Here is a 19,554-nt window from a genome sequence, read left to right on the forward strand (position 1 = left end):
AAATGGGATCGTATCAGATTAAAAAGCTTCCACACAGTAAAGAAATGACAAGAGAATGAAAAGGATGGGAAAATTTATTGCCAGGTGTTTGTAAAACAGAAGAGTAACAAAAGAATACACAAAGACTCCCTGTAAGACCCTGAAATAAAAGGCCCAATCAAAAATGGACAATAAAAGAATATGGGCAGAGCTAAACACTGCCTGCCTTATAAAAGACCCTATCAAAAACAGGCAACCGAAATGAACAGACCATTCTTAGAAGTATAAATGGCCAATAAATACATGAAGAAATGCTCAAGGTGTTATATTAAGATGCTAAAAATTAAACTAATTGATCAAAAGATAATTAACAAAAATAGTTACTTAAAAAGATAGTTATTAGTAATATTGTCATTCTGTACTGAGCTCCTTACCTTAGTAATCAAGCACCAATCATATAGTTATAAATTAACTGACCACGTCGTTCTGCTGTTCTGTAATGCGTCATCCCCCCCACAACCTTAGTAACCTATGTGCAATGTCAACTTTTGTTCCCCTTGTAAGAGACAAATGATGCTGTGTCAACCATTGTTCCCTTCATGAGAGACAAATGTTCCTAAAATTGGCAGACCAAGGGCTGTGGGTTGGCTAACCACCCACTGTGAAATGCCTCTTACCTCAAGCAAAAGGGAACAAAGGCCCACCTTATTTCTGTTTCTCATCACTATGTACTTAATGATCAATGAGCTAATCATAAATAAACTATAAAAATCAGTCAAAACTCTAACTCAGTTGCACAGCTTTGCAAATTCCATCTGCACTGTGTCGCTGGGCCAGCTAAAATAAAAGCGCTTCTTTTAAAAAGACGTCTTGCCCCGTTTTTCATCACGGGGCCTTGTTTTTTAAGTAAAGTACAACAAAGGTTGCTGGCCATTAGAGAAATGCAAATTAAAACAGCACTGAGTTTCCTTTTTACTCCAGAGGGAATGGCTCTCATCAAAAACTCAATAACGAATGCTGGTGAGGCTGCAGGGCAAAAAAAAAAAAAAAAAAAAAAAATCTTCCATACTGTTGGCTGAAATGTAAACTAGTACAACCTCTGTGTAATCAGTATGGAGATTCCTGGAAAAACTCAAATAGAAATTCCATTTGACCCAGATGTTCCCCTCCTAGGGATTTACCTGAGAGAGTTAAAAGTCCTCATATTACAGTGATGTAAGCATACCCATGTTCATAGCAGCACCTTGAGGTCATTAATGAAAAAATCAGACACAAAAGCTTAAATACCGCATGGCTTCCCTCTATGAGAAACCCAAAATACAAATGAAGAGCAAAATAAAACATGGATAATAGGAAGTAGAGAGATCATTTTCAGATGAAAAAGGGAACAAGAGATGGGTAGGAGAGAGAGAGAGGAGGAAGAGGGCATGAAGAAAAAGAAATGAAGAAAAAGCATAATTATTTTCCCCATTTGACATGGATTTGCATGACTAGGATTGTAGGATTGCATCAGATAATAATGCAACCACTACTCCATTACTGAACCTTGCAGTTCTTGAACTCACTTTGTAGCACAAATTCGCTGGCCTTGAACTGGCAGCAATCCTGCTGCCTCCTTCTCCCGAGTGGTGGGATTACAGGCATGCCCCAGGACACCTGGCTAGATATGCCTATTTTAAATAACAGTGCCATGAACAACATCATGGAGATAATTTTTAAATTCATTTTTATTAGTATATGTTTGCAATACATAATTGATTACAGTTATAGTGGGGAGATGGTACATGCACATAACACATCATTCTTGGGGGGCCCCTACCCCTCCCAGCCCACCCAGCCCCTGATCACATCTTTCCTTTGCCTTTTTCCAGGCCCATCCTTGTCTAAGCCATCATTTCTGACCTCGGATTATAGCAATGGCTGCTAAATGTTCGCTGGTCCCATTCTCACTGCCCCCTGAGAGGCTCCCATTTATCTCACTGTCCTTGTTGAATATGCCTCTCATCATCACCACATCTCTGTGCTACACTGGCCTCTGCTGCTCCTTCGTGAATACACTGTGTGTTTACACCCCAGGGCCTTTGCATTAGCTGCTCCTCCTTCTAGAATGTTCTGCCTTAGATATTAGCATTGCTCACTGTCCTTCATTCAGGTCTCTGATCGAATGTTACCTTCCCTACTCGTCCTGTCAGCCCCTGCTGCTTTTCCGCACACACTCTGCTTTATCTGCCTGTTGTCTGCCTAAAACTAGAGTAAGCCCAGGACTGCATTTTGGTTGCTACCATATCCTACATTGCCAGGCTTGGACCTATATCTAGGTCTGGATAAAGTAAAAGCTTTTTGAGACAGGGTATTTTAGGCCTACTTCGATTCCAAATGATTTTTAAAGTTTTTACTATACAAAATCTCAACAGATATAAAGTAAATGACTCCCAGGAATTTTATGGTTTTTTGTTTGTTTGTTTGTTTGTTTTGTATTGTTGGCAATCAAATCCAGGGCCTGTGTACACTGAGCTGCAGTTCCAGCCCTCTGAGGATTTTCCATAAGATTTTATTCTCTTGCTTGCTAAATACTCTTTTGGCTAAGTTTCCTATCATATGCTAATCAGCATGGAATAAAACTGAGCAGGGCTCAAACTGCATTTACTAATGTTTACTGTTGATCAAACCAGTGACAGAGCCAGGTGTGGTGGCACACGCCTGTGATCCCAGGATTTGGGAGAATGAGGGGAGAGAATCACCTTGAGTCTGAGGCCAGCCTGGACTACATAGAGAGACCCTGCCTGAAACAAACAAACAAACAAACAAACAAACAGTCTTCCTGACAAGTGTTAAATGTAAAATTGGATTTGGGGAAATTGGGGGTGGTAGGAATAATTACTGTAGAAGAATGTGGCTAAAGTTGCAAACAGTGAAATGTAACATATTTAAAATTTTCACTGAAATTCCTTGCCAAAGAGTAATTTTGGTAATAGAATAACTTCGGCAAAGTGAAAATACAGTTTAGTTACACCGTGTAGAGAACAAAGCAAGGGACTATGCTAGATTGTGGCTGCTGTTTGGGGACTTGAGGGGTGTAGACAGAAGAGAGCCTTGCAGTGCAGCTCTGTGAGGTTCACACAAGGCCCTTAGAATGCTCAGGGTCGAGGAGGGAGGGGTGCAGGCAGCAGAAGAGACCAGGAAGGGAAAACGGAAGTGTGGAACCACCCTGAGCATTTCGGGATGGAGGGTGGGCTCCACCTGTCCACGGACCCTGAAAGCTGAGCAAAGTGAGACAGAAAAGTGACCCCACCTGCTACCCCACTGCCCTTACTGCTGCGAGGTCTCGGCTGGACCCCCCTCTTCTGCCCTGCTGGAGCTCTCCAGGTCCTAGATCGCTTTCCCTGCTCCCAGGTGATCTTACCCAGTCTTGTCTACATAGCATCAGCTCCCATGGAAATTTGTATTTCCAGCCTCACACTGTCCCCAGGGCTCAACCTGCTGGCTGGCTGCCAGAGGTGTCCACCCCTAAGTCTAACAGACATCTGAAGCTAACGAGCTCGGAGCGAGCTTCCAGGACCCGCCCTGCTTCAGACCTTCTCCTCGTGTCAACAGCACCACCGACACAGCTGTGCAAGCCAAAGTCTTGGGAATCACCCACGACTCTTCACACATGCTCCTCCACCCCGTGTATGCCTGGCCATCTGCAAGTTCTGAGGTTTCACTTCCGACACCACAATTTCTTATTGATCCCTTCTTGATACACTGTACTGCGACCACCCCAGGTTAGATTCTTCACCATCCCTCACCTGGGTTATTACAAGGCTGACTTCAGTGATCCCCTTGCTTCTTCCCTTACGCTACCACTCCCCCATCCCTGCTCAAAGAATAAGTGTGACTTGAGCATATCTCTTCTTTCCAAAACCTTCAGCAACTCCCTAGGTCACTCAGAGAAGCAGTCAAGGTCACTACAATGGTCTATGAGACACCTGCATGATCTGTTCTCCTGTGACTCTCCTTCCCCTTTCCCCCCTCCAGCTTCATCTACTCTACTTACACTGCTGCAGTCACACTGGTTCCCTTGTTCATATTTAAAAGCACCTAGCATGCTGTTACCTCAGGGCCTTTGCACATGCCAACACCTCTTGGGTGGAACACCCTCATAGATATGACTTATTCTTCATTATCTTTGAGTCACCTTTACAGTGGCCTCCCCTCGTTACCCATTATAAAATCGCCACACCTCTCTCTAATGTATCCTTTATTTCCATCAACACTTACCCTTCTTAGTATATTTCTTTCTCTTTATTTACATGTTTATCACCTGTGTCTCTTCTCTTATCTGCCACAGGAATATAAGCTTCAAGGACTTGTGGCAGGAGCGTATTTCACTGCTATCCCTGTGCCTAAGACAGTGTCTACCATAATGAGTGTCATAAATATGTGTTGAAGTAGGCAAATAACTCTTTTGAGAAGAGTATCAGAAAAGGACTTAAGTGCCTGGAGGTTATGGAATGCAGGGCAGTAAGGGTCAAAGATGGAAGCAAGAACATGTTTATGCGGTTACAGCAATGACCCGATAACTACCAGCGGACAGGGGCCAGCTGAGGATAATGGCGGAGTGAATGCCCCAGGCAGTGAGGGAGGGCACGTCCCCCAGGGCCACAAGGGCTCCAGAGCAGATGCCGAAGCAGCAGTGGGCCAGGCACCAGCTGTGGAGGAAGTGAGGCCTCTGTTTCCTCCGGGGAGACAGGGGGAAGGGAGTTCAGGGGAGGCAGAAGTCAACAAAGGCACCCACACATCTGGGAGCAGCCTACCCCAATAATTTCGTCAGACTCCACTGATAGGGTCAATCATCTCCTTCTTACTCTTCTGTGAAGTGCTGAGCTTTGGCCACCCTTGAGTCCAAACGGCCCTCATGAGTCTCCCTCACCTGCCGCAGGTGGTCACAAGCCTTTGCAGGGGCTGATCTCCGCTTACCTGCTCCCAGCCACCAGCTCTTCCAGAGCCTGCTTGAGCCACAGGTGGGCACCCAGCCCTGGCTTGCGCTGTATCTTCTCAACCTCCTGCAGCCCCTGGTCCTGAACACCCAGGAGAGGGTCAGAATCTCGCTGTCCCAAACCCCACTCCCCAACCCTGATGCCCCACCCGCTCTCCACAGCACCTCTAGGCCTGCCCTTCTTTAGCTCCATTGGATTCATGGTTCCGTTTTCCTAGTCTCTCTAGGGTGCCAGCCTATGGGGCCCAGCTCTCAGTAGGTCCACCCAGCTCCATCACCAGCCCCTTCCTGGGTCCATCAATCCTGAACCTCCGTCCTCCCCCAAAGTCAGCCCCACAGTTTTCCCAGGAGCTGTGCTGTTTTATCTACTTCCCTCTGCCCCTGCACCTACAAGGTGCTTGCTCTCTAGTGCTCGGTCCACTCGCCCCGTTCCTGAGCTCCCTTCCAAGGTGAAAGTCACTCTGGCATTCCATGGTCCTTCCTTTCTTGGTAGGCATCAGCTTTGCCCTCATCAGCCTCGGGGCCACTTTGCACGCATAGTCATGGCTTTCCAGGTGCCATGTGTGGTTGTCTCAGCGGTTCGACAGGCGCATGCAGTGACTCAGGGGCAAGGTGACATAAGGTCTGAGCCAGACGGAGGGGAGCAGACGCTTTGAGAACCCGTGTGGATCTCCCAGCACCCTCTTCCCGCACACCAGGAGCACCCACCCTGTGCAGTCCACAGGCTCAGGCCGCTTCTCCTCTAGCTGGCCCCCATATCTTAGGACTTCAGCAGAGGCTGCACCTCCACTTCCGTGTCCTCAGTTCTCCTCTAGTCCCTGGGTCCTCTGCTCAGCTGCTCCCCCCCCCAGGAGCCTGCATAACCTGTTCCCAGAGCAGCAAATCAGTAGGCCACAGGCTGAGGGTGAGATCCCTTCCTCAGCCACCTCTGCCTCAATAGAAGGTTGACCCCAGCCACTACCGAAGCCCCTTGCAGGGGCCTAAGGTCTGAAACTAGAGTGACCACCCCCAAACGTATGGCCCTCGGGGGTGAGGCCAAGCCACACAGCAATATCAATCTCAAAGCTGTGAGCCTAGTGCAGGACTAATTATGGTGGCCTTGATGAGCATGTGGAAAAGCAGGAAATCTTCCCGGAGTGGCAGGGCATTCTGGGAAGGCAGGCAGGCTGGGCTCTTAACAGCTCCCAGACAGCAGACTGAACAATGTTTGGCCACGACACCCAAAGAAAGTCATAAACAAGTCATTAGAAAGTCATTGCAGGCATCCTACCTCCCTTTTGCCCTTTGCAGCCGGATAGTTTGACCCGGAGGACTGGTCCTCTTTGGGCCACCCTGACTGATCAGTTCCCCTCCCCCAACTCATGTACATTTGCACTGTGTACCCTTCACCCAGGTCCCAAAATCCACACACACACACACACACACACACACACACACACACACACGCCTTGGCGGTTAATGCCCGGGACTAGATTCCACCCTCCAGAGCTGAGAGGCTCCAGCCCCCACCTCTGGCAGAGGCAGCAACTCCTCCACCTCCACCTCCACGGCACTAGGAATTTCAGGCCCATCCCCACTGGAGCTGGCGGCTCCGTGCTGCTGCGGGACCCCGGCTGGGGCCTGGCTCCTCCGCCTGGCTCTCTTCTTTTTCCCCGGTGAGCAGGGACAATCTGGATCCTTGTGGGGCTTGGGGTGCCTCAGATTCAGCTCTCCCTTCAAACACCTCCATGGACACAGCCACCAGGAGTCTGCCGCGGAACCAAACGCCTGGGCCAACGCCTTCATTGAGACTCTGAAGTCCATCCCGGAGTCCCCCACTCGGGGGAGAGCCATAGAGGGACACCCAGGCCGGGCCGAAGGTGGGGTTAAACCCGGCTGTGAGGAACAAGAACAGGGCTTCGGAGGGGAGCAGGGGCGGGTCTCTGCTCCACTTCCGAGTCCTGCGTGGGGGTCGGGCAGGGGGCGCCCTGGCAGAGGAGTCCAGGCAACAGCTGCAGACGGACAGCTGCTGCCCGCGACCTGCCGGACCTCTAAACCGGCCCTGGGGGCGGAGCCCGAGCCCTGGGGGCGGAGCCCAGATGGGGCGGGGCGAAGGGCCGCGTTGGGGAGGTGACCTGGGGGCTTGGGAAAGGCCAGGGGGTCAGGGGACACCAAATGGATGCCCCCGCAATTGTAGGCTGGAATCCGAGCCTTGCATGGTGGTCGAGGTTCCTGCCTGCTTCAGTAGAGAGGACAGCGAGAGGTCAGCATCTTGAGGTGGCAGAGCAGGTTAGCCTCCTATGGAGTTCCCTTCGGGGCCCTGGTAGGTGCAGGTGGGTCTCAGGAAGGGGAGGGTTTGGTACCTGGCTGGTCAAAGGCGATGCCCCGTCCAGGAAGGTGCCTATCTGGGTGGCCACAGAGGAGAGGGTTTGAGATGGCGAGCCTGGAGGAAGATGGTGTCCAGGAGTTTCTGCATTCCCCTTCTCCTTTTTCTCCCCTCCCTGTCTCCCTCCGTCTCTGTATTCTCTCTTTCTGTATTGGAGACTGAGCCTACGGCCTTTGCACTGAGCTACATCCTTGGCCCTTTATCATTACGTATCTTGAGACAGGATCTCATTAAATTGCTTAGGCTGAGCTTGAAGGGTGCAGAACCACAGAGACTGGAGTATTATTTTTCCTTCCCTGCAGAAACTAGAGTAAGTGTTAGTAGCGTACCCCTCTCCTGTTAGGCTGTTGAATCTGGTTGTTATTGTACTTTTGTAGATGAGGACAATAAAGTGTCCTTATTTCTTGTGCAAGGAAAGTTTTGGGATTTCAAAGTAATGATTCACTGGATAATAACCAAAGATAGTTTGGGTAAGGACAAGAATTCCTGAAAGCAAACTCTGAAAAGGAATACACTTGCTCCTCAAGCCTCAAACACAAGACTACATAAACACGTTTTTGTTAGCTACCAGATCAGTTATGTCATCATAGGTCTTGTAGATGCCAAAGAATTGTGAAAGAGTGAGATGTTTTATTATCATTATTACGAAAATAGTTTTGATTTTCTCAGCCACCCAGGAAAGTGGACCTCCCAGGAACCACTGGGTTAGACAACAGGCACAGTGATCAGCCAGACGTGTTTATTGACAGAGCTCAAGAATCCACATATCTCAGACTTCAGGCAGCCTCTGCATTTTCCTGCCTTCAGACTTCAAAGCCCTTAAAATAACCACCGCGGCTTTTGTTTTGGCTGATACTTGGGCTTGACGCAGCACATTTTACCATTTGTGCAGTAAACATAGACACCTTCCTTCTTGGTACATCTGTGGCGGCATTTGCCAAGAAGATTCCAGCATTTTTGAGCATCACCTGTTTTAAAGGAGAAAGAAGAAAGACGTCAATCTTAAAAAGAGGGAGGCTCTGGACTTAAAGGGATTAAAAGAGAAGTGATGAAGGATTCCCAACTTCTATCACCTTTTTTTTTTTTTTTTTTTTTTTTTTTTGTCTTTTTCCTTTTTATCGGTACCGGGGATCGAACTCACGACTGCCTGCTTGCAAGGCAGGCACTTATGCCGCTGAGCTAAATCCCCAGCCCCTTCTGTCACCTTTGACCCTTTCTATTATTATTGTTTTTCCTTTACTGTGTTTTTTGCTACCTACCTTGCCCCTGAATCTAGACTAACCAGAACGTGTTCAAAAACTGCCCTGGAGAGAACTGTTCTGGCAACTATCAGGACCAAACTGCATCAAAAGGCTGCAAGACAAGAGGCAGGACAAATGGCAACAATGCTCAACCACTGCAACTGCGAGTTTTGCAGCAAGCTACGAGGCAAATCAAAAGACAGGGATCACTGCTTTCTCTATTAGAAACTGCAGCCTACCTCACTTGACAGTTATCAACAAAGCATTTAAGTTCCATGGGAATCACTCAAGTGGTCCCCCCCCCCTTTTTTTTAAAGTGGTTTCCTTTTGACAAGTCCAACAAGGGCAACACAGCAAGAAAAGAGGGAGAACAAAAAGAAAATACTTTGTTGAGGGCCTTACAATTCATGACTTCTCTGACACTCAGTCCCCATCCTCGTCCCCTACATGCATTTTCTGCAGGAGGGGTGGCACATGATGGTTTAGGGAATAATCTTGTCAGAACTCCAAAGGCCTAGTGTGAAACCCAACTCCACCAGCTAGCTCTTCAGCAAAGGCTAACAGCATCTGTTTCAGACACCTACTGTGCATATTAAAAATAAGATAAAACCTACCAGCATTAAAGCATTCAGAAATGGCCATGTGTGATAGCACACACCTGTCATCCTAGCTACTCAGGAGGCCGTGATAGGAGGGTTGAAAGTTGGAGGCCAATCTGAGCCTCAAAACAAAACAAAACAAAAAGTAAGGGTTTGAGAGTAACTTAGAATGTTTGCCTAGCATATGCAATGTCCTGGGTTCAATCCCTAACACTGCAAAACAAAACAAAACAAAAATTCAAAAATTAAATAAAATTTTAGAAATGAAGTGATGAAATGAATTATTATCAATGAAAAAAAAACTTTTCAGAAAAATGACTAACCTGGAAGAGAAAAAAACAAACAACCTCAACAGGTAATATGTCAAGGGAAATAGAAAATGAGAAAGATGTGAAAATGGAAAGAAATGGGGCCTTTCCAGGCTGAGATGGAGTAACGGGGGCCATATTTACCCTCCTACTTTAAGCAACAAGATAATGGCGGTGGTGGCGGTGGTGGGGATATGAAATACAGTTTTCTAACACTGAGCAATGTATCGGCACAGTGTGTGATCCTTGAGACAAGGGCAACAGCTAGCGGAGTGCTGTGATTGCACTTGATCCCTGCTAGGAAGTAGTTCTGGGTTATGATGGAAGGAAGGGGCACCCCTAATTTTTTTTTGTCTTTTTTTCTTTTTATTGGTACCGGCGATCGAACTCACGACCGCTTGCTTGCAAGGCAGGCGCTTATGTCCCTGAGCTAAATCCCCAGCCCCCACCCCTAATGGTTTTACTGAGCAAAGGAAATAGAAACTAAAGTTAAAAAAAGGGCAACTTGGCTGGAATTTGTGGGTCCCAAAATGGTGGTGGTGGTGGAGGGGGAGACGCTGCAGAGGTCTAAAGAGAATACACTCTAAGGCTTTTCTTGTAGTGTTTGAGATCAAACCCAGGGATTTCATTAAAGAAATGTTAAAGGAGGCTATTCAGGAAGAAGAAAAATGACACCAGACGGAAATCGGACGTCAAAGAGTCAGAACTGAATCACAGAATTGGACACATGTAAACAACTTTGTTCTGGCGCAGAGAGGGCTCTCCCATTACGGTGGCTGCGAGCTTTACCCTTTTGCCAGAGGGCCGTGTGTCCTTCTCTTGGCGGGGCCTCTTGCCCTCTCCTTCCTCACACAGAAGTCTGCCTCGGGAGGAGGGAGGCGCCTGATCTCTGCGTGCTGTGGTTACCTAAGATCTGACACCTGTTGCTGGCCAGTGGCTTCCTCTACCCGGCTCCTGGTGGTGGCCGCTTGCTGCCCCGTCTTCTCTGCCCTTGAGAGTCCCTGACCAGGCCTCAGGGTTGACCCCTTGCCCTCCCCTAAGAGGCCCAGGCTTTACCTGGGGTGAGATGCGCCGTGAGCAGCAGCATGGCCAGCGTCAGCACCAGGAGCTTCATGCTGGAGAGAGCCGAGCCCGAAGTCAAGCTGCAAGCAGAAGCGATGGCGAGGCGAGGGGGCGTGGGGAGTGTCCAGTTCCGGGGCTCCGGGCCTGGCGCTGGAGCACATGTCACGCCCACGTGCGCTCAGCTGCCCACGGGAGCTGCCCACGGCCCTAGCCCGCAGTGGGAGCCCAGCCCTCCGAGCTGACCGCCTCCCTTGGCCTTGTGGGTCAGCCAGGGAAGTCGGCCAAGCCCCAAGGCCCAAGACATGCAAGGCTCTCAACGCCGTGGGCAAGGGGCCACAGGGGGGCGCCACGAACCTCGGAGACAGGGACAGGCAGTAATAACAGCAGAAGTTCATGAGCCTCAGTGGGTTCCGGGCAGAGGGGCGTCCTACTGAGGCTCCTGTTGGGGTTGAAAAGTGAGACGTGATGTAACCGGAGCAAAAAACCCGAGGGCAACGGCATGGGGAGGTGGTGTGTCCAGCACCAGCTGCAGCTGACCATTCAGGGGCCCCATTCACAGGCCCAGGCTTCTGGGTGCCAGGTCCTCCTGAGAGTTCCCGAGTCAACCTTCCAGGGCGCCTCCTCTGCCTGGTTTTGAAAACCCATTCTCCTCCTTAGCTCCCAGCACCTGAGGGGTGGCTGCACCGACAGTTCCTAACACCTCGAAACTGTTCCTTCTGTTAAATATTCTGTTTTAACTGCTTACGTGGCTTTTATTTCCTGACTTGATCTATTGACACAGGGATCAAGGGTGGAAAAGCTAGTATGGGGTTGATGACGTAAAATAATCACGAAAACCATCTGGAGGAACACAAAACATATTGGACGGGGCTGAAGATGGAAAGGTAAGTGAAAGAGCGAGGTCAGTGGAATTCTTCTCAAAACCTTTACAATAAAGTGGCTAAGAGCTGGGAGAGGGACTCAGTGCCCGAACCCCAGGAACCTTCCATTGCCGCTGTATTTATTCAAGCTAAAAAGCCTCGTTTTTTCAAATATAAATTAGTTAAGGTTCAATCCTGGAAGCAGAACCATTAAGAGCATTATGGAATAAGAAATTTATTGTAAAAAGTATTTATTTAATTGTGGGAGAAGCTGAGCAAGCAAAGATTTGTTTTTTTTTTTGTTGTTGTTGTTGTTGTTTTTATTTTGGTACCTGGAGTCAAACTCAGGACCTTTTGCTTACCTAGCAGGCACTTATGCCACTGAGTTATATCCCCAGCCCAAAGCAAAGATTTGAAAAGGATCAGAGAACCTGGTGTGGTGGCACATGCCTGTGGTCTCAGCATTCTGGATGACTGAGGTAGGAGGATTATAAATTCCATGCAAACCTCGACAAGTTATAGTAAGACTCTGTCTCAAAGTAAAAAATTAATAAAGGGCTCAGTGCAAAGGCCCTGGGTTCAATCCACAGTACCATTAAAAAAAAATCAGAGAAAAGTCACTCATCAGCCCTGTGGCAAAGGGTGACCAGGCTGCAGTGGGACCATGGAGTGAGTTGGTGTTGAAGCCTGTGCGAGCCCACTGGCTCTTCACTGTTTTACTGTTGAGTTCTTGGAGAAGTGTTTAGTGATGTGCCTGGGCTCTGGGTCACTTTGGTCTGGTCACTGGGCTGGCCACTGGGAAGAAGCATCATGGAACAGGGAATGTGAGGACCAACCCAAGCATGCAGACACCCTGTGTCTGCCCCCTACTATCTCTGATCAGTGACAACTTTTAGAGCACAGTGGATGCTGCCTCATTTTCATCTCCCAAATCTCATGGGAAAAAAAAAGTTGGTGGCAAATCCTAATACAGTTTCACGTAAGGAAGGAGGCTGAGAAATGTAATTTTGTCCTAGCCAAGGCTGTCTAAATGTCCACCAGCCTGTTCCACAGAACACTGCAAAATGTGATTTTCCAGTCTAGGGTTGGAAGGCAGGGCATGCAGGGGTTATATTCCCTCTTAGGGAATATGTATTATTGGATTCTTTTTTCTCAAAGAGGTGAGATTCTCATCACCTAAAATGCCTAGATACATGGAGAATTTTTGAATAGAGAGAAAGGGGCCAGAGTCGAAAATATTCAGTGACTAGTTTGGATTCTGCTACTAACTTTCTGTGCAATCTTGGAAGAATTATACCTTTCTGTGTCCCAATCTCTTTAGTCAAGAATTTGAGCAAATGAGCAGTAAGGATCCCTTTATCCATTGTATTATATGATTCTCTAAGTGTAGAAATCCAGGTTTTTAATATCCAAATAGGCCAGGGTAATCAGATTTTCTTTTATGGATTTTTTATGTTGCCTTCATCAGCTACTAAGTCTCTGAAATACCTACCTCAGAGATCTTTGTCCTTGACCCCAGCCTGAAAAATATACTGTGTGGCTCTCACAAAACTGTATCTCTGGGCCTGCTTCTTGTGTAATCAGTGTATTCATTTTGCTTGGTTTTGAAACCTTGTAAAATTTTTTAAAAAAAATTTTAAAGGAAATAGAACAGCACAATAAAACGAAACAAAACAACACAGTGAGAACTCGATACTAGATTTCAAAAATAGAACAGTGTGAGATCCTCCACAATTACTATATTGCATATTGTTGTCCTCTAAATAATTGCTCAGACTACTGGCTTTAGGCTTGTGAAGTCTATCAAACAATACAGGTGTTAGGCTGTGTATTTACTTCCGTTATAATCTCAGCCTTTGTTCCTCTGAATTAGCCAATTTCTTGCTGGGGGGAGGGAGGTGTGTTTTTCTTATTTTCTCCCTGTCCAGGCTGCAGCTGGCTCAGTGGTGGTGATGGTGGTGGTGGTGGGGAGGTGGTGTGGCTTCCTTCCTGGTTTTGCCCTGGCTGATGTGGCCTCTGCTGGCCCCTGGGTGTGGCATCTTGAAACCTTTGTTTTCCTCCTAGGTGTCTTAATTACTGTAGGAAACCTGTAAGTGGTAAGTGTGGAGGAAACAGACCAAGGCCTATCACGCGTGGTGTGCACCTCAGACATCACAGCCTGTGCCTGGAGGGTCAGAGGGCCACTTTCTCAATTGAGTCAGAAATCAAAGAAAAATAAATTCATGTGACAGTATGAATTTGTCCCGTAAGTTTGGCAAGAAGGTTATTTTATTGATACTCTTGAGATGTTTAGAATATGGGCAAAGAGAAATGCTTTGATCTTGAAATACAAACTGGTGCATCTTTCTAGAGAGTGTTTGCCAGCAGAAAATCCTTAAAATGTGTGTGTCCTGCAGTCCACCAACTTCACTTCAAACCTTTGCAGTGGCCACCTGCGTATTCAGTAGTGATTTCCCCTTCTTCTAAAGAACACAGTGGTTTGGCCAGAAAGCAGATTGATGAATCAGAAATGAGTTAGCTGATTAGAGAAAACTGGATCAAAGTCCACAGTGGAGAAAAACAAAGAACAATTTAATTTAAACCACAGAATAAAGAAAAGCGCAGAATCTGACACTTTGAACATAGGAAAAAAGAGAAATGCTTCAGGGCATTAAAATAAGGAGGTTTGGCTGAAATAATATTTAAGGATCTGATCCTTAGATGCACGGTCTCTTCTTTTCATACTGACAGCCATCACCCTGTATCTATACTACTATAAGTTGAAAAAAGGCTTAAAGATTTTCTCTATCAAGAGTGAAGAAGAAGGTCTTTGTTCCTGAGGTTTCCAAACATCACTGGTGATACATTCAGTAAACTGGGAATGAGATTAGCTGACACATGTATACCGGTGGCTGGGAGAGTCTTTAGCCCCCAGTTGTAATTCTCTGTGTAGCTCCCAGAATGCATAGCAGATTAGTAGGGACGTAGAAAAGATCTAAAGGTCTGTTGACATTGACACTTCTTCACTATATCCCCCACCACATCACCTGACTGTCAGTGTCATGACTGGCAAGTTCTGCCCATGCAGCACTTTAGTCCCTCATGCTTACATGCTAATAAGTATTGTCATCAAAGTAATCTTATGAAAGTTAGAGACCAAAATCAAACAGAACTAATATATTCACACAGTTTCTAAGCTTTGCAGTGATACACTTATATATGAGCGAGTGGTTAAGAATCATTAGCCACAAGATTGTTGATTGGAGGCAACCATCTAATATGAAACAAAATAACCAACCAGTCAGTTATAGGAAACATATTTTACAGAGAAGGAACTATCACTAAAAAACTCAGAGAAACTAAAGCTACTGTAAGTGTGAAACAAATGTAGGCTGATACAAAAAGACAAAGTCAAGGAGCCTAAAAAATGAGAGCAGAAAATGAAAAGATGCATAGAAAGCCTAGAAGATAACTTTGTTAATGATTTCTCAGAAGCTAGAGAAAAAGGCCGTCAGGTGGAAACTAGGAGGTAAAAATCTGAAAAGTTAGAGAACCAGTCAATTGAACACAGTACCTAAGAATAAGAATTCCAGAAATTGAGGGTGGAAAAGCAACCTGATGGGAAGATATAAAACAAATTCTATAGAACAATAGCAAACTTTGAATAGACAATCCATAAAAAGATAAAAGGGCCTAAAATGTATGGAAAGAGGTTGTTTCATTCATAGTAAAAATTTCTAAAAATATACCATTGGCTGTATTGTTGTCTTCTCCAAAAAGCGTGTTCAAATCCCAGCACTCTGGAAGCTAAGGGAGGAGGATTGCTGTGAGTTCGAGGCCAGCCTGAACAGTATAGCGAAACCCTGTCTCAAAAAGGCAGAAAGAGGGGCTGGGGATTTAGCTCAGCGGCATAAGCACCTGCCTTGCACGTGTGCAGTCGTGAGTTCGATCCCTGGTACGGATAGAAAAAGACAAAAAAAAAAAAAAAAAAAAAAAAAGACAAAAAGAAAAGCAAAATGTATGTTCCAGTTCTGACACCAGATACCTATTAGTATGACTTGTTTGGAAGTATGATCTTTGCCAGTGTAATAAAGTGGAATCACACCAAATTAAAGTGGGCTCTAATTCCATGGCTGGTGTCCTTATAAGAGAGAATTTGAATAAACACACATGGAGGGTGCCATGTGATACCAGAGACAGAGATTACACTACCTGAAGCTAAGAAATGCCCAGTATTGTTCATGCGGAGCTGGGAGAGAATAGGACAGGTTTTCACTCTGCTTGGAGAAGCAGCCAACCTTGCTAACATCTTGAAAAGGACGACATATTATTTAGTGTTTGTTGTGTGACAAGCTGTTCAAAACTGTAGCAGTTTTAAACATTTAAAATTCAAGATTGCTTATAAGGTTTGTTTGGGCAGGTTCTTTTTGGTGTGTGTGTCAGGGGTGGGGAGATCTGGCGGCTGTGGCTGTGGCTGGAGGGTCCGGAACTGAGTGACTACTTACCTGGTGGGAAGCTTGATGACTGCTTTGTAGTAGCAAATCCTGGTTGGCTTACAGCATAGACGTGGTAGGGTTCCCAAGAGCAGTGGCTAGGATGAGGTGCTGGAATGTAACCTGGTTTCTAAGCACTTTTCAGGCCTCTAGTTGCATCCTCTGCTAACGTCCCATTGTTACAAGCAAGTTGAAAGGTAAGCCTAGACTTAAAGGACAGGGAAATAGCTTCTGTTTCTTGATGGGGAGAAGCTTCATGATGGTGGGTGTCTTTGAAATTTAGTACAAGTGATACTATAAAAAGCATACTATTGGCTGATCAAATACAGGCAGATGGTGAGGTCTGATCGACATCCTGAGAGAATACTGAGCCTTTATAATAATCTGAGCAAATCTTCGTGCTTGGACTATACTAGGAACAAGCCCAAAGAGAGATTTGTGGTTTCAAGGGCCATATAACATATTGGGTTCGGGTATCAAAGGTAGAGGCCTTAGAGCCTGGTGTGTAGAGAATCTGGGTTTAATGACTACAGCCTAAGATTTTTTAGGTGTAAACCCAATTAGCTAGATCTGTGTTGGTGGTGGAAACCCAGAGTTCTGATTTATTTCATTTGCTACGCTTTTTTTTTTTTGCATCCAGAGACCCATATGGTGTAGGGGAATTAGGTTGGTTTTTACAGCTTGTCTGATCCAATCTGCTCACTGATGATATCGAATCCTAGAGGGGAAGAGACCCTCCAAGGTCACAAAGCACTAAGTGGCGCAGCCAGGACACAGAGGTGAACATTTTCAACATTTTCTGTCCTCTTTTGCCCTCTTTCCTAAAGCAGCATTTAAGGTAATAGAATCTGTTCTTTTAGATAAAAACATTGTAATAGACACATTCTCCTGCGAGTATAGCGAACGGTCTTTCTTCTTTCTCCCAAAGTGAGCTCCCAAAGTGGAAAAATGCATTTGAAGAAAAGAAGTTGTTCAGTTTATGTTAGAACCAGGATAGTTGTGGATTTCAGTGCTGGGGATGTGGGAGTTCAGTGCCAGGGCATACTAAAGGTTGTAGTGTATTGTAGATTTTAAGCTGGTTTTTTTTAACAAGGGGTGATGTATATTGAAAACAACATCCCTCTGGCTGTTGTACAGTTTATTCTTGTTGGTCCCTAAAAGGTGAAAATGGACAAAAGGAAGCCTGTCGTCTCAGGGATGTGTGGTCCGCCTGGTGGATGTGGAAGCACAGGGAATGTGATTGGACATGAGGGAGGCAGGGTGACTCAGGGCAGGCTGTACCCATGGGCAGCTGAAGGCACGTGTAAGTAACACATGTCCTGGTTGATTAGGGAGAGCAGAGTCCAGAGCTCCTTCCCATTGCGGTGGCCTCTTGCCAGACCTGACCCTGCATTGTTGGTTCCGTGGTCATGAAGACTTTTCTGCTAACTTTGGTTGTGCTGCTGCTCTTGTCCCAGGCCATTCCAGGTAACCTGCACCTCTGTAAGGGGAGAGCAGGGGGAGGAGAGTGGGTCTTGGTGAGGGCCTGGGGAGGGTGACCAGATGAGGGGTAATACCAAGTACTGTTTGAATGAAAACTTGGTGTTGGGGGGGGGGAATTACGCACAATTTGTTGGGAAGAGCATTCATGCCTTAACTGAACCACTTGCCAAAGAGATGTTTCTCCTCAGCCACTATTTGGTTATTTAGGGTCTTAAAGAATTTAGTGGGGAAAGGCAGGATAAATGCTTGAATCTTTTTGCTTATCAGTTTGGTGGATAATACATTCGTTTTCTATCAACCTTTTAAGTTTGAGAAATTTTTTTTTAGCATTTGTTTTCAACTATTTTTCTACCTCAGGAAATTTTTACTTGAAATAGTTTAGAGTTTTTGTCCTGTTTCCTTATTTTTTCTTTAGTGGTTCATTTTATTATGTTGGATTTTTATTTTTATTTTTTTTTTGCCTATCATCCGTATCTAGCACATTCCTTTGATTCCTATTTTTTCTTCTTGATTAAAATATCCTCTTTTCCACTCTGTATTTCTCTTAAGCCATTACCTGCTTTATTTGCTAATGGGTTCCTGCTGTGTAAATTTTGACTTATGAAATGATTTTTTGAATTTTGAATCTTTCCAAGTCCTTTCATTTCATACTTCAGTTTACTTAATGTTGATTTAAAAAAACACTATTTAATTTGATTCTCACAACAACTTTTGAGGCAGGTGTTAATATCTTCTTTTTAGAAGACACAGAATTGGTGCTGTGACAGAGCAAGCCCTCTGCTCAAGGTCGACCAGCTGGCCTGTGCTGCAGACAGATTTCAGTTCCGGTCCTGGTTCCATGATCCCTGCTCTCCACCATCCTGACCCACCGCCTTTCTGAGAGGGGACGTTCAGGCAGGGCTGGGATGTGGTGTGTCCGGAGTGGGCATGCGGCTGCATGCCATTCTAAATATATGGAGGCGAAACCTTCCTCTGTGATCACCTCTTACTGTTCTCAATCCAGGACCTATTTTCTCTCATGACTGACAAAGGCACCTTTGTTTTTACTCTTTGTATCAGGCAACACTGAAAGATGTTGGAGGCAGCGTGGCTCCTGCCGGGAAAAATGCACAAAGGATGAAAAATTTTATGTGTTCTGCCTGAGTGGTAAAGTGTGCTGTGTGAAGCCCAAGTACATGCCAAACTTACCACACAAGTGAACTAGTGCTTTGGAGTCCAAGGCCACAAACAGAAGACAAAACTGTCAGAGGCTGGCCTCAGTAGATTTCTGAACTTAAATAAAATATGTGTGACTGATGACTGTGTTTATCTCTCAGTTTACTTAATCAAGCTCGGGCAGAAGAGCTTGATGGTTGAGGATCCAGCCTGCTGTATCTGTGGGTACTTTCTGCATCTATGGATTCAATCAACTGAATATTGAAAATATTTGAAAAATGATTGCACCTGTACTGGATATGGAGACTTTTTCTTGTCCCTAGATAACAGAGTATTACAACAATCTGCATAGCATTTACATTGCATTAGGTCTTCTAGGTCATCCAGAGAAGAGTTAAAGTATAGTTGTTCCTTGGGGTCTGTGAGGGAACCCTGACAATACTAGAATTTGTGGGTGGTCTACTCCCTTCTGTAGAGCGGTATATAACCTATGCACATCATCTTTGTACTTTAAATCATATCTATATTGCTTAGAATAGCTAATATACTGTAAACATTATATAATACTTTTATACAGTATTATTTAGGGGATAACGACAAGAGAAAAACCATCTGTGCATGTCCAGAACAGACGAAAGTATTTTTCTGGACTTTGTCACCTGTGTCTGATTTAATTTGTGGATGTGGAACCCCTGGATAGGGAGGGCTGATTGTCTGTGGGAAGATGTGTGTGGTTTACATGAAAATACCTGGGTATTTATCTAAGAAGCTTGGGTGTTTATGAATTTTGATATCTGTGGTAGGTCAGGGGTCAATCTTCCATGAACACTGAGGAAAAATTGTAAATACAGGAGCGACAACTGCACCTACTGTGGGTCGAGAGCTTTTTATTCTTTAGCTCATCTATTCCTCAAAATATTTTATGGTTTTAATAGGTCTATTTAAAAGATAAAAATTGTGTGTATTTAAGTTATGCAGGATGGTGATTGCATATACATATACACAGTGAAATGGTTACCAGACTCAAGTTAATCCATGCATCTATCACCTTCC

General features: G+C 45.6%; 2 protein-coding genes across 2 annotated transcripts; one reads left to right on the forward strand and one right to left on the reverse strand.

Annotated features, from left to right (window-relative positions):
* Window positions 1–8,047: 8,047 nt before the first annotated feature.
* Defb123 (defensin beta 123) lies at window positions 8,048–10,789 on the reverse strand. Its single transcript, XM_003476708.4, has 2 exons — window positions 10,527–10,789; window positions 8,048–8,290 (listed from the first exon to the last, which is right to left on the reverse strand). Exons 1-2 carry the CDS (start codon window positions 10,582–10,584, stop codon window positions 8,142–8,144), a joined length of 207 nt encoding a protein of 68 aa, XP_003476756.1. The 5' UTR covers window positions 10,585–10,789; the 3' UTR covers window positions 8,048–8,141.
* A 3,174-nt stretch (window positions 10,790–13,963) lies between these two features.
* On the forward strand, window positions 13,964–18,592 carry LOC100734844 (beta-defensin 123-like). Its single transcript, XM_023560046.2, has 2 exons — window positions 13,964–17,331; window positions 18,406–18,592. The coding sequence occupies exons 1-2, from the start codon at window positions 17,274–17,276 to the stop codon at window positions 18,543–18,545; spliced, it is 198 nt and encodes a 65-aa protein (XP_023415814.1). The 5' UTR covers window positions 13,964–17,273; the 3' UTR covers window positions 18,546–18,592.
* Window positions 18,593–19,554: the final 962 nt, after the last annotated feature.

This window comes from Cavia porcellus, unplaced genomic scaffold (genome assembly GCF_034190915.1).
Source record: "Cavia porcellus strain 051 isolate PalLab524CR breed Dunkin Hartley unplaced genomic scaffold, mCavPor4.1 scaffold_5, whole genome shotgun sequence".
Taxonomy (NCBI): Eukaryota; Metazoa; Chordata; class Mammalia; order Rodentia; family Caviidae; genus Cavia; species Cavia porcellus.

Coding starts and splice junctions, on each gene's coding strand:
- Defb123 (XM_003476708.4), bottom strand. CDS start 10,584: ATGAAGCTCCTGGTGCTGACGCTGGCCATGCTGCTGCTCACGGCGCAT. Junction 8,291..10,526: donor CACGGCGCATCTCACCCCAG/GTAAAGCCTGGG, acceptor CCTTTAAAACAG/GTGATGCTCAAAAATGCTGG.
- LOC100734844 (XM_023560046.2), top strand. CDS start 17,274: ATGAAGACTTTTCTGCTAACTTTGGTTGTGCTGCTGCTCTTGTCCCAG. Junction 17,332..18,405: donor CTTGTCCCAGGCCATTCCAG/GTAACCTGCACC, acceptor TCTTTGTATCAG/GCAACACTGAAAGATGTTGG.